At 47.8% G+C, this 16,305-nt stretch overlaps 1 protein-coding gene across 3 annotated transcripts in view; it reads right to left on the bottom strand.

Moving 5' to 3' along the window:
* Positions 1 to 15,692, bottom strand: part of FGFRL1 (fibroblast growth factor receptor like 1) — a 186,007-nt gene extending 170,315 nt beyond the window's left edge. The window contains exons 1-2 of one of the 3 annotated variants that reach the window (XM_074587313.1): positions 15,630 to 15,692; positions 10,746 to 10,855 (exon numbers count right to left, since the gene is read on the bottom strand). In XM_074587313.1, coding sequence (XP_074443414.1) covers positions 10,746 to 10,833 — 88 coding nt within the window. In that variant the 5' untranslated portion in view covers positions 10,834 to 10,855; positions 15,630 to 15,692. Of the gene's footprint in view, positions 1 to 10,745; positions 10,856 to 10,985; positions 11,332 to 12,045; positions 12,532 to 15,629 lie in introns of those variants that run through there. The other 2 variants (XM_074587312.1, XM_074587311.1) reach the window with 2 other exon arrangements.
* Between the last annotated feature and the right edge of the window lie 613 nt (positions 15,693 to 16,305).

Raw genomic sequence — 16,305 nt, 5'->3', positions numbered from 1 at the left:
GAAGCATTTACTGCCAGGATCCAAGCAGCTGCAGTCGGGCAGAGGAAGGGGGGGTCCTATTTGTGCCGCTGATGACCCAACTTAGCAGGACAGAAATCAAGTGCTTGACCTTTCCCAACATCACGTGAAGCAAATGCTCCATATGACATGTCTCCAGCATTATCTACCAGGCACAGGTGCATGACTGCAATTAGAAATGACTGGCATTTCGTACATAACAGCACCTTTCAATGCAACTCAGCCCATCCAAAAACACTTGGGACCCTCAGTTCACACAGAATCACAGAATGATAGGAATTGGAAGGGACCTCTGGAGACCATCTAGTCCAACGCCCCTGCCGAAGCAGGTTCACCTAGAGCAGGTTGCACACCATCTTCTTCCCACCCAACCACCTCGCCAGCTCAGGAAGCACCAAATAATTCCCCCTTTAGTCTCACAGCTATTACTCGGAAATTAAGTTGGAAGCCACAACACCTCTCTGCACGCTGCTAGATCTTAAACTTGGTGCTGGGCTTGTCCCCAGACCATTTCTCACCCCCACCCCTAATTCAACTTCCGCAGAGAACAATGCTGCTGGTTTGTGTCCACAACAGATTTATTCCCTCCTTCTAGCAGCTCGCGCCGCCTGTACCTTCAAGGAGCAGTAGCCGCTTGAGGCGAATGGTTCCTTCTGGTTTCTGGGAATAAAAGGCTGCCCTCCATAATCAGGATATTGTTCTCCCTAAATGGACCCAGACTCTGTAAACAGGCTCCTCTGCACAGCACTGGGAGGGCAACTGCGAGCGTGTGTACACGTACGTGCAGGGAATGTGGCTTGTTCTAAAAAACAGTAAATTATGTTAATTCATTTCCTCTGCCTAAACAGTGGTAATAAACTTCGGGAAAGGAGGAGGAAAAAAGTAAACAAGAGTCAATTACAAAAAGGTGAGGGGGAGAGGTAACCGAATAACTCCACCAAATGTCTCCTTTGGGAAAGGACATTCACGCTACGGCTCGGATGGGCTCCACGCAGCCCTCCCTCAGTCCTACTGGAGGTATAAATGTGACTGTAACAATGTCTTTCTTTTATAAGGTTTCAGCTTGTTTTCATGAGTCCAGTCTTGGGAGCTGGGAAATGAGCCCCCCCACCGGTGCCCTGATTGACAGCGAGTACATCCCCAGAGGCTTTGCTCCACATGTGATGTGAGCGCTCTGGTGACTGAAGCCAATACGAATAGTCAGAGCCTATTTGTAATTTTCTAACAGGAAAATAATTTCACTAAGCAAACTACCATGCTTTGACTCAAAACCCTGATTAGCACAGTTTGAAAACAGGGCAGCATACTGTTCTGGGAATTAACTTGCTTGACCCCTAGTCTATAATGGCACTCAAATAATCTGTGAGTCAGACGAAGTTGAAAAACTCTTGGAAGACCACACTGAAAGAATTTACTGGATTTATTGGATTTTCTAGGATAAAAGAAAAATAAGCCTCAAACTCCACTTAGCTAGTCTGTGGTCTCCAGAAAGATGAGCTTTTTCTCTTGACACTATATCTAGAAGAGGCACGCTGCCTACGCTGAGCACTTTTTGTGTCTCTTTTTTATATTTATTTTTTTTCTTCACTGGAAACTCTCAATAAATAGTAGTGATTATTATAAATACACAGGCCTATTGCTGTGACTACTTTCGAGTAGCACCTTGCTGTTTTCTTCCTTGGGATCAGTAGTAAAACATGGGGAAAAGGGTCAGATTCCCATCCCCGTGAATCTACAATCCTCCTCCCAACAGCAGTGCTCATGGGGAAAAGGCCCCTAAATTGAACTTCAAATTAAATATCCTGAGGCTACTTTACCAGTTGCAAAGAAGGACTACTCTGGTGTTTCCAATGAGCTTCTAATGTCAGGATTAATCCTGCATAAAGCACTGTCACAAAATACTGCCTGCAGTCCTCCAAATCCTCTGGCCTACCCCTGTTTGAGCACACAGGGAATCAGGAAAAGCGTTCTGCCTAGGTGACCCTTGCTCTGGTCTAGATAAAACACTGACCCATCCTTACCTTATGGTTTCTCCAGCCCCTGAGCAAAATGCTCTGACTAGCCTCTACCACTTCTTTGTGTCTCTTTGTACCCCAGAAACAATAGATGTGTGCTGAGAGCAGTGGCAAACATTTTCAGATAACAAATCCAGCAATTAGAAATCAACTGTCCAAAGCCAGTTCCCCTGCATATGCAAATATCTCCCTAATAGGTTTACGATTCCTTGTCAATCAAACCTGTCAAGGAAAAGTAAACACCTGTCCCAGCCATGATTAAGTTGAAAGCTCCACTCTCATTAGCCCTCAACAAAGTTAACCCCAGCAATACTGCATTTCTGATTGGTTGCAAATACCAGGAGGAGGGAAGATACTCATCTGCTCTGATCTGTTAATCTAGTTTTATATTAACTATTGCAGATCACGATGAACCTTCATGCGGCTTGGTGCCACACTGTACAAGACTGAAACACAATTTGGTCTTACGAGGCCCCAGTTTCTGCTTTCTGGGAGGATTATAAGTTTAAATCATACTCAAAGCTACTCAGCCACAACTCACTGAACCTAAAGTGACTATCACCTTTGTAATGGAGAGCCATATCCGACCCTGAATATTAAAATATGAAATGACTTAGAAGAGCACAGAGCCTGATCTCCATATGCTGGTGGAGCTGGCAACTCCTCTCCCAGTTTCCCACTCTAAACCACCCAAAAATACATTAAACACTTCCTAATATTACATGTCTGTCTGAAGAGACACTGTGATTGCCACCAAAACATTGCATTAATCTGCAGAAGAACATGAAAGATTTTGATCCACCCAGAAGGCGAGTAAGCATCTCTCTCAGACAGGTATCCACACTCTGAAGGAGCCTTAGCCACCAGTTTACATCAGCTGGTTGATGCCAAACAAGCATTCTTCCTTCCACATAGATCCTGCAGTATTCCTGCAGAGATATTCCACAATGTCCAGAGGTTTACCCTGTTATTCATTAACCCTTCCATCCTTGACATGCAGTTCATGCACCTGTAACTCGTCTGACACTTGTCATTGCTTAACCAGTGTTAACAGATCTGTTTAAGTAAGAACAACCACTAAGAAAAATAGCTTCCTCAATTACTCCAACTTACACAAATCTATTAGTCAAGAAGAAAAAGGAGGAAAAGAAATGAGTTCACAGTGCTCCAGTGTCTGCTGCAGCCTAACTCAAGTAGTTTGGTTTGCTCAGCTTTAGGAGACTGGTGGGGCTGAGTAACTGTCCCTTCTCCCTCCTTGGGGGTTGATGTGGCCTTGATTTGGCCTCACCCCATCCAATTCTGTCTAGAAAAAAAGAGGATTTAAATCTATACAAGGCAATAGTAAAACACGATCTACCATAATGAAACCTCCCTTTTACAATCTAATGCTTGTACTCAAGTGTCACACGTTGGTCAAAAGCCAATTAAGCATCCTACCTATACCTAATGGCATGGGGGCACCTGGGAGGACACGGGTGAAGAGAGAAATACAGCACAGGTTTGGAAAAGCCGCATCCCAACATCCTCTTGAAAGCACACACGCTGCCCACTCAAGATCCTCTCCCAAGGCTCGGCTGCACCAGGGCCTCAAGAGCAGCAGTACACCAGTCCAGCCTAAATTTTCTCTCAGAGGTTGGTTAATGCTTACATTTCCCTCCACGTCCTCCTCCAGCTTTTTCTCTCCCCCAAACGTCTTGTTCTGGGCAGAACTAGCACACACACAATCGCCATGAAGAGCCTGCACAAAACCAGTACCAACCTCTTACAGTCACCAGTTCATGGGCACGCGCGAGCAAACCCAGCAAGCAGTATATGAATTTTAAAAAATGTCTATTGCACAAATTAAGTCCGCATTTCTGCATTTGTCTGCTGTTCCTGAGGTTTTATCTAACATGCACAAATACTGACAGCTCCTAAACTACCCACCAAAGTCAGTACCGCCCAAGTGGCACCTAGGGTATGACACCTCTTGCATTACTCACTTCTCAATCACTTGACAGGATACCCAAGACTGTGTAAATCTTTCATAAAATAAATTTACCAGACATAAGGAGAAACTATTTGGGGTCCCATCAAGCTAGAAGCCACTCGTAGAGAGGCTGAGAATGAAGGAGCAGCAATCCCAAGAAACATTAACCTGCTCCGAGAAGCCTCTGTTCCCAATTTACATTTTTCTTCCCTTAGTGAAACTCAAAATTAAGTTTGAACGCTTAATGGAAGAAGTAGCCTGGAGTTATTGGCTGAATTTCTTCCTGAAAATTGGAGTGGTTGGGCTGAAATAAAAACTGTTAGGTTATTCGCAGCACTGCTGGATACTGGGTTTCTACTGCAGTACAATGAGGAGACTGTGTAATCAGGGCAACCAACCAAACTCCACGCAGACCGTGTTTACTTGACTCGGAAGGGGCACACAAAAAAAAAAAAAAAAAAAAAAAAAACCCATAGATGTGAATGGATTCAGCAGCAAATGGCACTTGTTAAATAACACTCAGGCCAGTCTTCAGCCCCTCCATACCTAGCAACACCACCCGCAGAAGGGCACTCTTTCTTTGGGGATAAAACCCCACTGCAGCGACCCAGAGTTAAAGCAATTAATTTCCATGTTGCCTTCAGCCCCAACAGCGCACACTCCAGCCACCAGCCAGAGCTCGCAGCGGGCAGAAGCAATGAGTTTCCAGAATAAAAAAAATTGAGCCCGACCCATCTGGTTGAGCAGGTGAATGGCAGGATCCAAAATTCCAGGCTTAGCCCACATCTCTTCTGCTGTCGTACGTGAGGGATCCATATGGAGATCGATATCACAGATAATCTGTGTAAGTCATCCTTCGGGGATGGATCCAAAGCCCATGGGAGTGAGTGGGAGTCAAGGCACCAACACTCACAGGTTCTGAATCAGGTCCTAACCTGTTAAAACTGGCATGGGCTGCATCTGCATATCTTGTATGAAATCGGGGCAGCAGGATCGGATTATTCAAGCTTACTTTTGGAAATATTTTTCTTTCACCTTAGGACCACAGCTGCTATGAACGAGCACCAGACTAGACTTTAAACAGACAGTAGTCTTTGCAACTTCTACACTCACGCTGGCTCTACTCTTAAAAAAATAGTCCCTTATACAACCAAAAATGTTCCACCTTGGTGCAAAAGATTAGGACAGGTCAACATGGCTAAATATGTGTGGAGACATTATTATTAGAGAAAGCTCCAAGTCAAGACTGATTACAAAGAACAAGAAAAGGAACAGAAATCCAAATGAAGGGTTCAAAACAAGATCAAGCACGTTTCAGCTTGAGCAGCCCACCAGAAAACACAAGAGGAGGTCAGGTGAAAGACAAACTCCTTGAAACAAGACAAAATGAGCAGGTTAATGAAAGAAAAGGGAGAAAGGAGCATTTCCACTGACTCCTGTAATGCTGGGATACATTTGCTCAGACCCTTCAGGCAGGATGATTTTACAAGTCACTGCAGACACAAATAGGAGCTGTGTGTCTCAAGAAAATCAGAAAGATACACTGGTTCTACTCCCACTGAACAGATAAAGCTGTGACTAAAGGTGGTTGTTTGCTGTTTTTTTAATTTCAAACTAGGCACAAGAGGACCTCTGCATTTTTATTTTCCCCTTTCAGTGGAAATTTTTATCCCTTCCCCTAATTAATCCAAAAATGCACTGCCAGACAGCGACCATCTCTACTGCATTCACGCTATTCCACAATGAGTATTCTGCACCCAGATGTACCAGCGTCGCTCGCGGCAAGAGAGCTGCTCAAAAAAGGTATTATCAGACGGGTCTTTAGAAAAGATCAGCTCTAACAGGCAATTCTTGCCAGTCGAAAAAACTCATCTTTAGTTAATAAATTAGTACCGATGGTCCCAAACCTCAAAAACCAGGTCCCTACTTGCTAGCCACTGTCGCTTTTGCTTTTCTGTTTTTGAATGACATTTTTTTCCTGAAATAACCATTTTCCTCTAATTTCTTGAGCACCACCTCATGGCACATGAAAGTTTCTTCTGTGGCTAAGAGTCAAACTTTGGAGTCTCGCCTTTGCCGTGTACAAGTTCATCACAGAAAAGACATATTGTAATTTGCTGCTTGCGTCTTTTAATGAAGGTCAAAGAAACATATGGAGTTGGAAAAAACAAAGTTATAAAAGCTTTAAGGAAAATCTAAATGTATTTGAGTAATTCGCTGAGTTTTGTAATACTCCTAATTTAAAAAAAAAATAAAATTAACCTAATTTTCCAGTGTGACGCACACTGTATTTTATGTTTAAACTCAGCCGCAATTTAAAGCGGCCGACAGCCTCAGAAGAAGGGAGGAACCAGGGTTTAAAAAAATAACAAGGATTTTCTTAGATCGTCATGTTGACTCTAGGTACAAGTCATGCCGACAGATTATTCAAGAGCAAGTTCCCCAAGAGCACGATCCAAAAAATGCCCCAAACTTAACCACAAGACGGGCAGTGATTTACATAAAACCTGGATCAGGCTGTTAGATGTGAACATGCTTCTCTTTCACAAGTGAGAAATTACCTAATCGTTATATCTGGTAACAATCATTCAACAAGAATAAAGGAGTAAAACAGAAGCCAGCAATCACCTCTCCTACATTATTATTTATCTTTTCCATGTTTACTACCATTCACTTTTATAAACCCTAAAGTTACAGAATGGCAAATATGTTCACCAGAATGAAGAACTCATCTCCCAAGAAATAAAAAAAAAAAAAAAAAAAAAAAATAATTCTAGCATCCTATTGCCTGTTCTCCAATATTCAGAGAAACAAAAAATGGCACATAACATTATTTCTGCCTGATACCGCTGAATTTTGAGGTGGCCCCCTCAGCAAACTCCCCGTAAAGCAGGCATCAACCAGGTTTGCAAGCCAAGTGTCGCACAGCGACGCGCCAGAGCAGAAAGCAATTAAGGTCCTGTTCTTCCCCTCCCTACGCAACGCACCGAAAATGAAATCAACATCCAAACTAATTAGTTTCCAGCAGAATATCAGTTTACTTGCTAACAGGAGGGTTGTTACTGCTCTTACCAAAAACTTCTAAACATACCATACGAAATCTTGTTTGAGCCACGGGACCAAGCCAAGCACATCCCAACGTTACCATATACGGTCACCAACGCGAATACGATGGCAACTTGACAGATTTGGAACAAATATTGCGTTGTGTGTCACTGCGATAACATAGGCAGGAAAATATCAGATTGTATTACCTGTATCCAACCGGAGGTGTGGAGTGGTAGGAGCTACATTGCTGCTGGACGTAGTCACTAAAGGTTAGTGACCCAACATGGCATTCGTCCCCGCGGAGGAGGGCCGGGCAGGGCGCTGAGGACTTTTATGCCCAGTATAGGACTGCTTGGAGCTAACAGGAATGGAGTGACATGAAGGACGAGCCACCAGACCTGCACTATTATGCCGGGTTCAGGGCTGACACTACCCGGTGTAGCTGGCAACCAGGCTGAAACTGCTGCCCTGTGCCCTGGCTGTCAGTCGGATGACATAGTCCCTCTTAGAAAACCACAGCACACAGGTTTTGTTCTCAAAGAGTGGATTTTGTGTACACAGAGGTTCTTGTGTTCATCCACAAGGGAAAGAGAAGGGGTTTGAATATTTACCAAAATAATTCCTGAGGAAGACTTTCTTGGTACAGGCTCCCTCCAGGAGATCCTTAGCCCAGAATAAAATTGGTCACTGGGGGAGTTATTCCAGATTAAGTTTTCTGGAAGGGTTATTCCAGTGCATTTGCAGGTGTAGACCTGCCCTTAGCCAAAGTCTTTAAATTTCAGCCCCGAAAGCATTGGTTCAAACTTAGCCAGAGCTACCTCATCCTTCATCCCTAACAGACACTGCAAGTTCTGCACCTGGACCTCTAAAATCAGACCTGTTCTCTGCTTTGTGTGGATACTTTGAATGTATTGCCTCTTTCTTAAGAGTTTATCTTGGTTTCCTGGGATATACCCTGTTCTACAGTGTTTTGTACACTGGATCACAAGAAGGGACGGAGCCAGTAGGCACAGCTCCGAACCTGGACAAATGCCCCATTTGCTGGGGCCGGGGCGGGGGGGGGTGGTGTGAAGAAAAGAAAAAAGTTGCCGCATTAGCCCAATCAGTCATCACTGCAGGGCCCTTCCCCTTAAAGGGCATCACCTAAATAAAGATGTAAAAATAATACAACATAACATTTAATGCAAGATTGCAGCTGAGCGCTCAACTGTCAGGAAATATCAAAGCCGGGGCGCGTGGGCAACTTAACTCTGCCCCCTTGTGAAAATGCACTACAGCACAGCCCTTCCCCGAACACGGGGCACGCAATCAGCCGAACCCAAATTAATACCCTAATTCCAGCATAAGTTACTTTTGCCTAATATGAGTCGAAGAGAAGGACCAGCACTCTCACAGAGAGCCTCCTCAGCCACCTTCCTCACTTGATTGCAAGCCAGCGAGCACCTATTTAACTTCTGACACCTCAGATTAGGAGGCGCTGGCACGCTTTTGGCCACACACGTCTAATTTGCAATCAGGATACAGATATTAAACGCTATTTGGCCAAAACAAAGAGCCCTTCTTCCTCCGGAGTAAAGCCTCACGACCTCAGGCTGAGATTTGGCCAAAGGACTGTCTATAAAACCCGAGCGACTGAAACAGGTAACATTTATACATCTCCAGCGGCTGAACCCACCATATGATACATTCGGAAAAAATCCGCAGGCACATTAACGACCGGGCACAGTTTTCTGAGAATCTGAAATTATCCCAATGTAAACATCTAATAATTGGGGATATTCAACAGCACAAAATAAGGTTGCAACATGCTGGAGAGTGTCCCACCTCTGCTTGCTTACAAGTTTGATCTTTCATTTACATCCTCCACTATCAAGAATACTCTTAACCTCAAGAGGTGCAAAGCAGGATTTAAATGTTAGGGTTTTGTCTATTTTTTTTTATTTTTTTTTTTTACAGCAATAACACCCTTTTCTTCTTCACTTTCCCTCTCTAGATATCAGCACATGAATGAATGACATTTTTCATGGGTTTGGCCCTGGTTTTTAAACTCTACTTCTACATCATTTTAAATAACCAGGGCCGTCTCTCCATCCACTTGCAGGATAGATTTTCCCAGCTCTGAAAAGAGTTCAAATAACCCAATCACCAATACGATCCTATCAAAGTTACATTAAAAAGACCCTTCCGTAAGAAAAACGACGACGTCCTGAGATTACGGCTGTTAATTTTCTGTAGCTTCTTCACACGACAACAGCCCACAGCACTTCATTTTCCAGGGGCAATAAAAGAGTACGAGCAAGACAAGTGCAAACCAAATTTAAACAGGGTCAGCCAGTAAAGCAGCCGATACGCGGCTCACAACAGAGACAAAAATCTTTTTGTCTTCTCCTGCCCACTTCAGATCTTTTCCGGAACTCCACCAACTTCTCAGGTCCATTGCAATAATATACATCCATGAGGTCATTTTAATTCATACACTGCTGCCCATTGCCTACAATTTAAACCGAGTCTCCATTGTAAACCTTGCCTGGAATCCAGACTTGAGCAGGACTTACAGCCTATATACTGTTTTCTTTTTCATTCAGCTTCCAGCCGAATCATTTTATAGTGCTTTTGCCTCCATAAAATATTTGCTTGGGAGCCGATGCCAAGAAGGAAAAAAAAAAAAAAAGCAACACACTAACCAAACCTTGGTTTTTTAGAGTAACATGCCCCCTCTCCCCCAAGATTTATTTTTGGCAAGTTACGGCCCAAGCAAAGGGCAAGTTTAAACCTTTTAATACCCAACTCCGTGGCACTGGGTGATTTAAAGGTCTTTCAACAATTCATGCAACTCTGATACCGTTGGGAATTGCAGCTGGAGCAATCTGCATCCTAAAGCCATACCCCCCATTCTCCTGGAACAATGCAGCCCCTCCTTTGTGACCAGAGCCGGGGGAGCTGAAAGCCCCGTTTCTCATTCAGGCTTTCCAGGGACAGCACCCACCAAAGTACAACACAGGCGAGAGCAGAGGAAAAGCCACCGCTCCTTCCACTCTGATGCCAGAGCTTTGCTTAAAGCACCTTCCCATAAAGAAACTTCTTTTTTTTTTTTCCCACCTCCCCCATCTCTCCCAAGTCAATGTATTTCAGTTTGCCTCTGGTAGGGTAACCTGTTTATTGAAATCTGATCAACTGCCGGAGCCCCAGAGTTAAAATACGCTCTTGCTGTTGGGAACTGTCATTTGTCTGTCACCGAGGAAGTTAATGGATGTGTTTGTTTAGTTTGCTGGTGGGAATATACAGGGCAGAGGCTGGAGGGATTACAGGAGGGGAGAGGTATTTCTGATCCACAGAGGAATGCAGTTGCTTTTCTTCAAAATTATCTGTGTATTTTTACACATGCACGAGAAAAGCCCCTGGAAATTCACCTGTGCCTACAAGACCTCAGCAAACCCGGAGTGACCACGCTCCATCCAAACCGATGGCCCCAAAACACGCAGGTAAGGAGGCACCACACATGGGCACGAGTCTGCCCAAGAGCCTGCACCCCTGCGCAGCAGATAAGCAACGTGCAGGGGACAAGTTCGCACCAGCAGCAACTCCCTTTTGGGGTCCCTCCGAGGGCACCACGGGTGTTTGCGGAGCACGAGCCCAGCAGAGCAGAGGGCAGGGTGCCAGTCGCACAGCACTCGCAGCAAACGCGGTCTCCTTACCTCTCGCCGAGTCCGAAAATGCAATTATCCCTGCGAAAAGGAGCGCAAGCTGCAATTCCATTTTGAAAACCAGATCCCTCCGTGTCATACAGGCTACTGTCCTCTCAGACCTGGAGGCAGGAAAGAGGAGCGCAAAATAATTACTGGGGAAAAAAACCCAAACAACCCACAACTTTGCAGAGTTTTAAAACCTATTGCAAAGACGTAAGAGCAGAAACAGCAAATGAAAGAGCAACGTACTTGCAATTCATTCCTTGGCGCTCAGCACGTAAAACTTTGCCCTCCTCTCTGCTTTAGCCTGATATAAATCAAGAACCCACTGAGGCCAGTAAGCTCCTCTAAGTTTACAGTTAATGCATAATTCTTTGGTATCCTGTACAGAACCAGTCTGGAAGGCAAACAAAACACTAGCAAGTGGCCATAAAACAAGATTTCAGGTTAACAATTTGCGGAGGAACTTGGGGAAGGGGGAGGAGGAATGTTACCTCTCCCATCAGCAGCCCAGAAAACTTTGTGTTGCTGCTTCAGTGCCCCTCAGACAGGCTCCGCTCTGGGTATGCGCCTTCCTCCACTCCGCAACTTCTCTGAACAGCACTGATTTTTCCTTTCCTCTCCCCCCCCTTCCCCCCCCTCCCCCCCCAAGCCCCACTTGTTCCCGTGTGCTCCAGAGGTGCGTCCCAAAGCGAAACCGCACTTAATTATCCAGATTCTTAAAGATGCCTTCGCTGCGATACGCAAACCCGGGGTAGATCAGGTTTACATTAATTACACCCTGTTCTCCTCCTAAAACTCTCACTCTCTAAACACTGTCTGAATTCCTCACCCTTGTAAACTCCCCGGTTTAAACACTCCGTGCCCCCAGGACACACAACAACCTGTGTACAGCATCCAGCAAATCAAATAAGGACGCTTTCCCATTAGCTTCCCAATTTGCAGCGGGGAGCTGGTACGGAGGGAGGGGAGAGCGGGCGGAGGGGGCTCTCCCGGGGGCAGGACCCGGGGCCCGGCGGGGCGCAGCGCGGCTCAGCCCCGCGGCGGCCGGTAACGGGATATTCGCAGCCGGGAATTGGGGTCGGGGAAGGGAGGCTGGAGGGAGTGGGGGGGGGGGGGGATGGGGGGGGGGGGGACGACGACACCCGGCGCAATGCCACCTTGGTGCTGCCCCCCCGCTTCGGGGCAACCCCGGCGGCTGCCGGCTGTGCGTTAGTATCTCCCCGACCCAGCGCCCACCCAGGCGGGGGTGTCCCGGCCGGGGTCGGAGGTGGGGGGGGTGGGGGGATGGCGTGGGGGGGGCACTTACCTTGGCTGCTGCCGGGGCTCTAGCACCGTGCGCTGGCGCCCATCCCCGCCGCTCGCCGCCTCATGCCCTCCGCGGCCACGGCGCCCGGCGGGGCGCTCCGCCGCCGGCCTCTACCTCATCCCACCCACCCCCCCCGGGGGCGGATGGGGGCTGCCCGCTGCTTTGGGGGGTGCCCTCCCCACGGAGCGGCTCTCCCCCTTCACCACCCGTTTTTTACTACCACCCCCACTTGGCCCCAGGGGCTATTTTTCCACTAGGGAGCTACGGGGCGAGGAGCTAAAGAAAAAGGGGGAAACCTCGTAAATTATTTTTCCTGCTTCCCGGGTCGGGCTGAGCGTGTGTGTGTGCGGGGAGGGACAGCAGGGACCTGACAGATCCGCCGGGGCTCCGCAGCCGCGGGATGCCCGGTGATGCCGTCCCGCGGCTCGCCCAGCCGGAATCCCGTTTAAGGAGCGAGGGGAGGAGGGGAAAGGGGCTGGGGAAGGGGAGGGGAGGGGGGGTGGGGAGGGGAGGGGGGGAGAGCCGGGGCGAGAGAAACAAGCGATAAAGCAACTTTCCCTGCAGGGCTTTGTGGCTGTGGGGGCAGAGCCGCCGAGGAGGGCGGTGCGGTGCCGCCCCGCTCCAAACTTCGCACCAATCCCCGGGAGCCCCCGCCCTCCCCGCCGGCCCGCTCCGCGCCGCCGTTCCCCTTAACCCTTTGCGGGAGCGGCGGAGGCGCGGGGTATTGGAGCTCCGTGTGTGCACCGGAACGGCGCAGCCTGCCCCGCGGCCCCCCTGCCCGCTTTGCGCCCCACGGCGGTGGAGAGCCCGAGGGCCCTAGAGTCGTCCTCCCCGCCGCCGCCGCCCCTCCGGCGCCTCGCAGCCCCCTGGGGCAGCGGTGCCGGTCCTGTGGCCCAGAGCATTCCCCCCGCGCCGTCCCCTCCGGCACCTCACCTCGCAGCCCCCCGGGGCAGCGGTGCCGGTCGTGTGCCCCGCTGTGCCCCAGAGCATCCCCCCCCGCGCCGCCCCTTCGGCGCCTCGCAGCCCCCCGGGGCAGCGGTGCCGGCCCTGTGTCCCGCTATACCCCAGAGCATCCCCCCTCCACGCAGCCTCTGGAGCCCAGTAGCCCCCGTAAGCCCAGCGGCGTAACCTCCAGCTCCGCAGCCCCCCCCAGCCCCCCAATGCACCCCGCAAGCCGTCCTTGCCAAACCACCCCTCTTCTGAGGCAAGGAGAGAGCCCCGTCTGTGGAAACCCACCGCGGAGGCAGTGAGGGAGAGACTGCGGTCAGCTACGCCGTTTTGATCTCTCGGCTTGGATGCAAACCATGCCAGAAAGAGACTGGACTGAACTAAACTAAACCAACTGGAAAATAAACTGTGGAGAGGTCTGTGCCTTAGATTAACTGTTACAATTATTTATTATTTACTTTCAAACAGGACTCAGCTGATGCATCCGCTCTTACAGCAAATTACTCTCTGCACAGGATAAAAAATAACCTGGCAGAATTCACCAAATAGACTAAACAAATGACAAGAAAAAAAAGCTGCCTCAATAGCTATAGTTTTATATCTGGAGAGAAATATTTTTACTGTTGATGTTATTGTTTACTAGATCTCTTATTTGATATGCTCCAGCATGAAGGCCTCCTTGAAAATGAATCTGTCTCAATACTAATTCAATGTGACAGGCACCGGGGGAACCCCTAAATCCAAGCCAAGAAGTAGTTTGAACATCCATTTTATCTATTTTGTTAGGATTATGAAATCTCACCCTCTATTATTATTGTTAATAAATATTTTTACTCAGTGGTTCCTCACAGCATTAAATCTTGATACACACAATCAATGTGAAAAACATTCAAGACTAAACATATAAACCCCCTGAACCAGAAACAAAGAAAGTGGCTGACAATATTGTTTTTATATTTTACATATATATATCATCATTTTTATTATTAAAGTTCATTCATCTGAGAAATCCCAGATGGACTACTCCTCCTATCAGGCAATAACTTCAGCCTCATTGACTTCAAAGACAGTGTTGACTGAGGCAAACCTTCAGGACTTGACCTACATGGTCATATTCATGCCATGGATTCTGATAAAATCGCTACAACTTGTACCAGACTGAGAGCTCAACCACACGCTACATCTCGAGGGATGATGTGTAAAACACCTCTTTGTAACATTTCCCAGCCATTTCGCCACAAAGGAGTCAAGGTCTTTGTCCCAAGGACATGACCATCCAGATGATCCAGACCCAAAACTATTTACACGACCTTCTTTTCCCATGCAGACTGAGTCCAAAGCAGCCTTAGTTCTGTGCTCAGATGTGGGACACCAGCTTGTCACAGGTAGGTTTCTCACGAGGTTAGAGGGACCTGGCTGAGGAGCTCCTAGTCCTCATCTTGTTTTTCTGGGTCATGCACAGAGACTGAGGTTTAATTCCCAGATTCACCATGGCTTTCTCGTTACAGGCTGTCTAGAGGCTTGGTGAACTCTGTCTGGGCCTGAATCAGCTCCGGTCTGGAAGAAGAGACCTTCTTCCAACCCAGGCTGTGCCCAAGACCAGCATCAAGCATCCAGCTCAGGTTGGACACAGCAGATAAGAATCCTCTGGTGGATCCACTCCTTCCATCCTCACTTCTTTATTGAAAAATCCCATGTGTGCCTTTGTAGCCTCCAACTTCTCCTAGACTGTGGGCATTTCTTCTCCCAATACACCTATGAAGCAGCAAAATCCCTCCTGCAGCCTTTCACCAGTGGGAAATTCTGGGAGATGGAGGATTACAGCGGTAGTACACAATATTTTTGAAAGCATCCAGGTGCCTAAACATCCTCAGATCCCCCTTAAGCCTCTGTCTTTAGGCATCGAGAAGCTTTTTAAGAATCTGACTCCAAGTGATGTTGCAAAGGAATTATATGGGGCAGGGAACAGAGCCCACAGCTTCCATACCCCAGGCTAAAATAACCAGAAAATAACCCCTACTGACTCCAAAATGTCAGCACAATTGTTATTTTTTTGCAGGGCCTTAGGAGTGCCTGAAAGACAATCTGAAACCATGCTTTAGACTTCATCCATCTCATTCCCAATACCGCAGTGGAGGAATAAATGTAAAACATTGATATAACAAAAATAATTAATATTCCTGAAACAGATCCTAGTTTATCAGAAACAAAATCTCATGCTGTTTTCCCAACACTTCTACCTAAATAAGGAAACATGCAGAGCTGTGTTTTTTCTGGGCTGGTTGTAATTTGCGGGATGATTGAGTAGTCTGAAAGTCAACAGCCCCAGTTTGCTCCTGCACCCCACGGTCCTGAGACAAGGCTGTGGGAAAACAGCTTTCTGGAGCTGACAAACAAAACCGAATGCTAAGCAACGAAGTACGTGTCTCCGCGTGGCCTGAGAAGCAGCCTAACAGTCCATTTGTATCCCAGTTGTCCCCAAAGCCCTGTTTCCAGACCGTGGGTTTTTCCAGATTTTGTGTAGCTGTGATGGTCTAGTGACCATACATCCCCAGAACGACTTGCCTAATGTCTCCAAAACCACGGTTTGGCCTTTTTACAGCTTTCTTACCTCTTTTCTCTCGAGAGCTACTCACCTCCATCATCACAGAACTCCATTTTTGCCCATTTTCTCCCTTCCATCCTGGTTCTTTTGCCTTTGCTTTTCCCCTACAGATGAACTGGGAGACACAGCACCTCCAGGCTGTAATCCTTAACCTGCCTCAATTATTTTCTCAAACTGCCATGGTAGGTAGCCACACGGTTGCGTTTCCCCATCTCATGGAGAACCCCAGGAGCCTGGGACAATCCAAGCAGCTTGGGCTGGCAACGGTGCCTTGCAGGAGCACGAGGCCCTGTGGCACGGGTCCACAGGGACATGCCACCAGGGCGGAGGGTGTGCGGGACCGGGTGGCTGGGCGCAGCTGACGGAGCACGTGAAGGTGATAGAAGGGCACGGCCAGGATTAGGCACATTCCCTCCACCCCGCTGCCCCATTTGTGCAGCCCTCCTCGAGTTACCGGCGGGGAGCAGCCGCCCGGGGTCAGCCCGAGCATCCGTCTAGGATGCCTGGCTGAGGGGAATCACTCTGGACATGGGGAAAGGTAAGTAACGTGATTAACAGGGCAGATTTCCCTGGGTGTATCAGTTCTGATAAAACACTTGGCATGTGACAAGACAGCACAGAAAATGTCACAACCGGGCAGACAAGAGAGCACAACACACACCTTTCCATTTGCACACCACCAGAGTCGCTGTGCTGGTCCGTTTGGG

Source organism: Larus michahellis, chromosome 5 (genome assembly GCF_964199755.1).
Source record: "Larus michahellis chromosome 5, bLarMic1.1, whole genome shotgun sequence".
Lineage (NCBI taxonomy): Eukaryota > Metazoa > Chordata > Aves > Charadriiformes > Laridae > Larus > Larus michahellis.
Note: the sequence above shows the minus strand (reverse complement) of the source record. Positions and strands in the feature narration are given on the sequence as shown.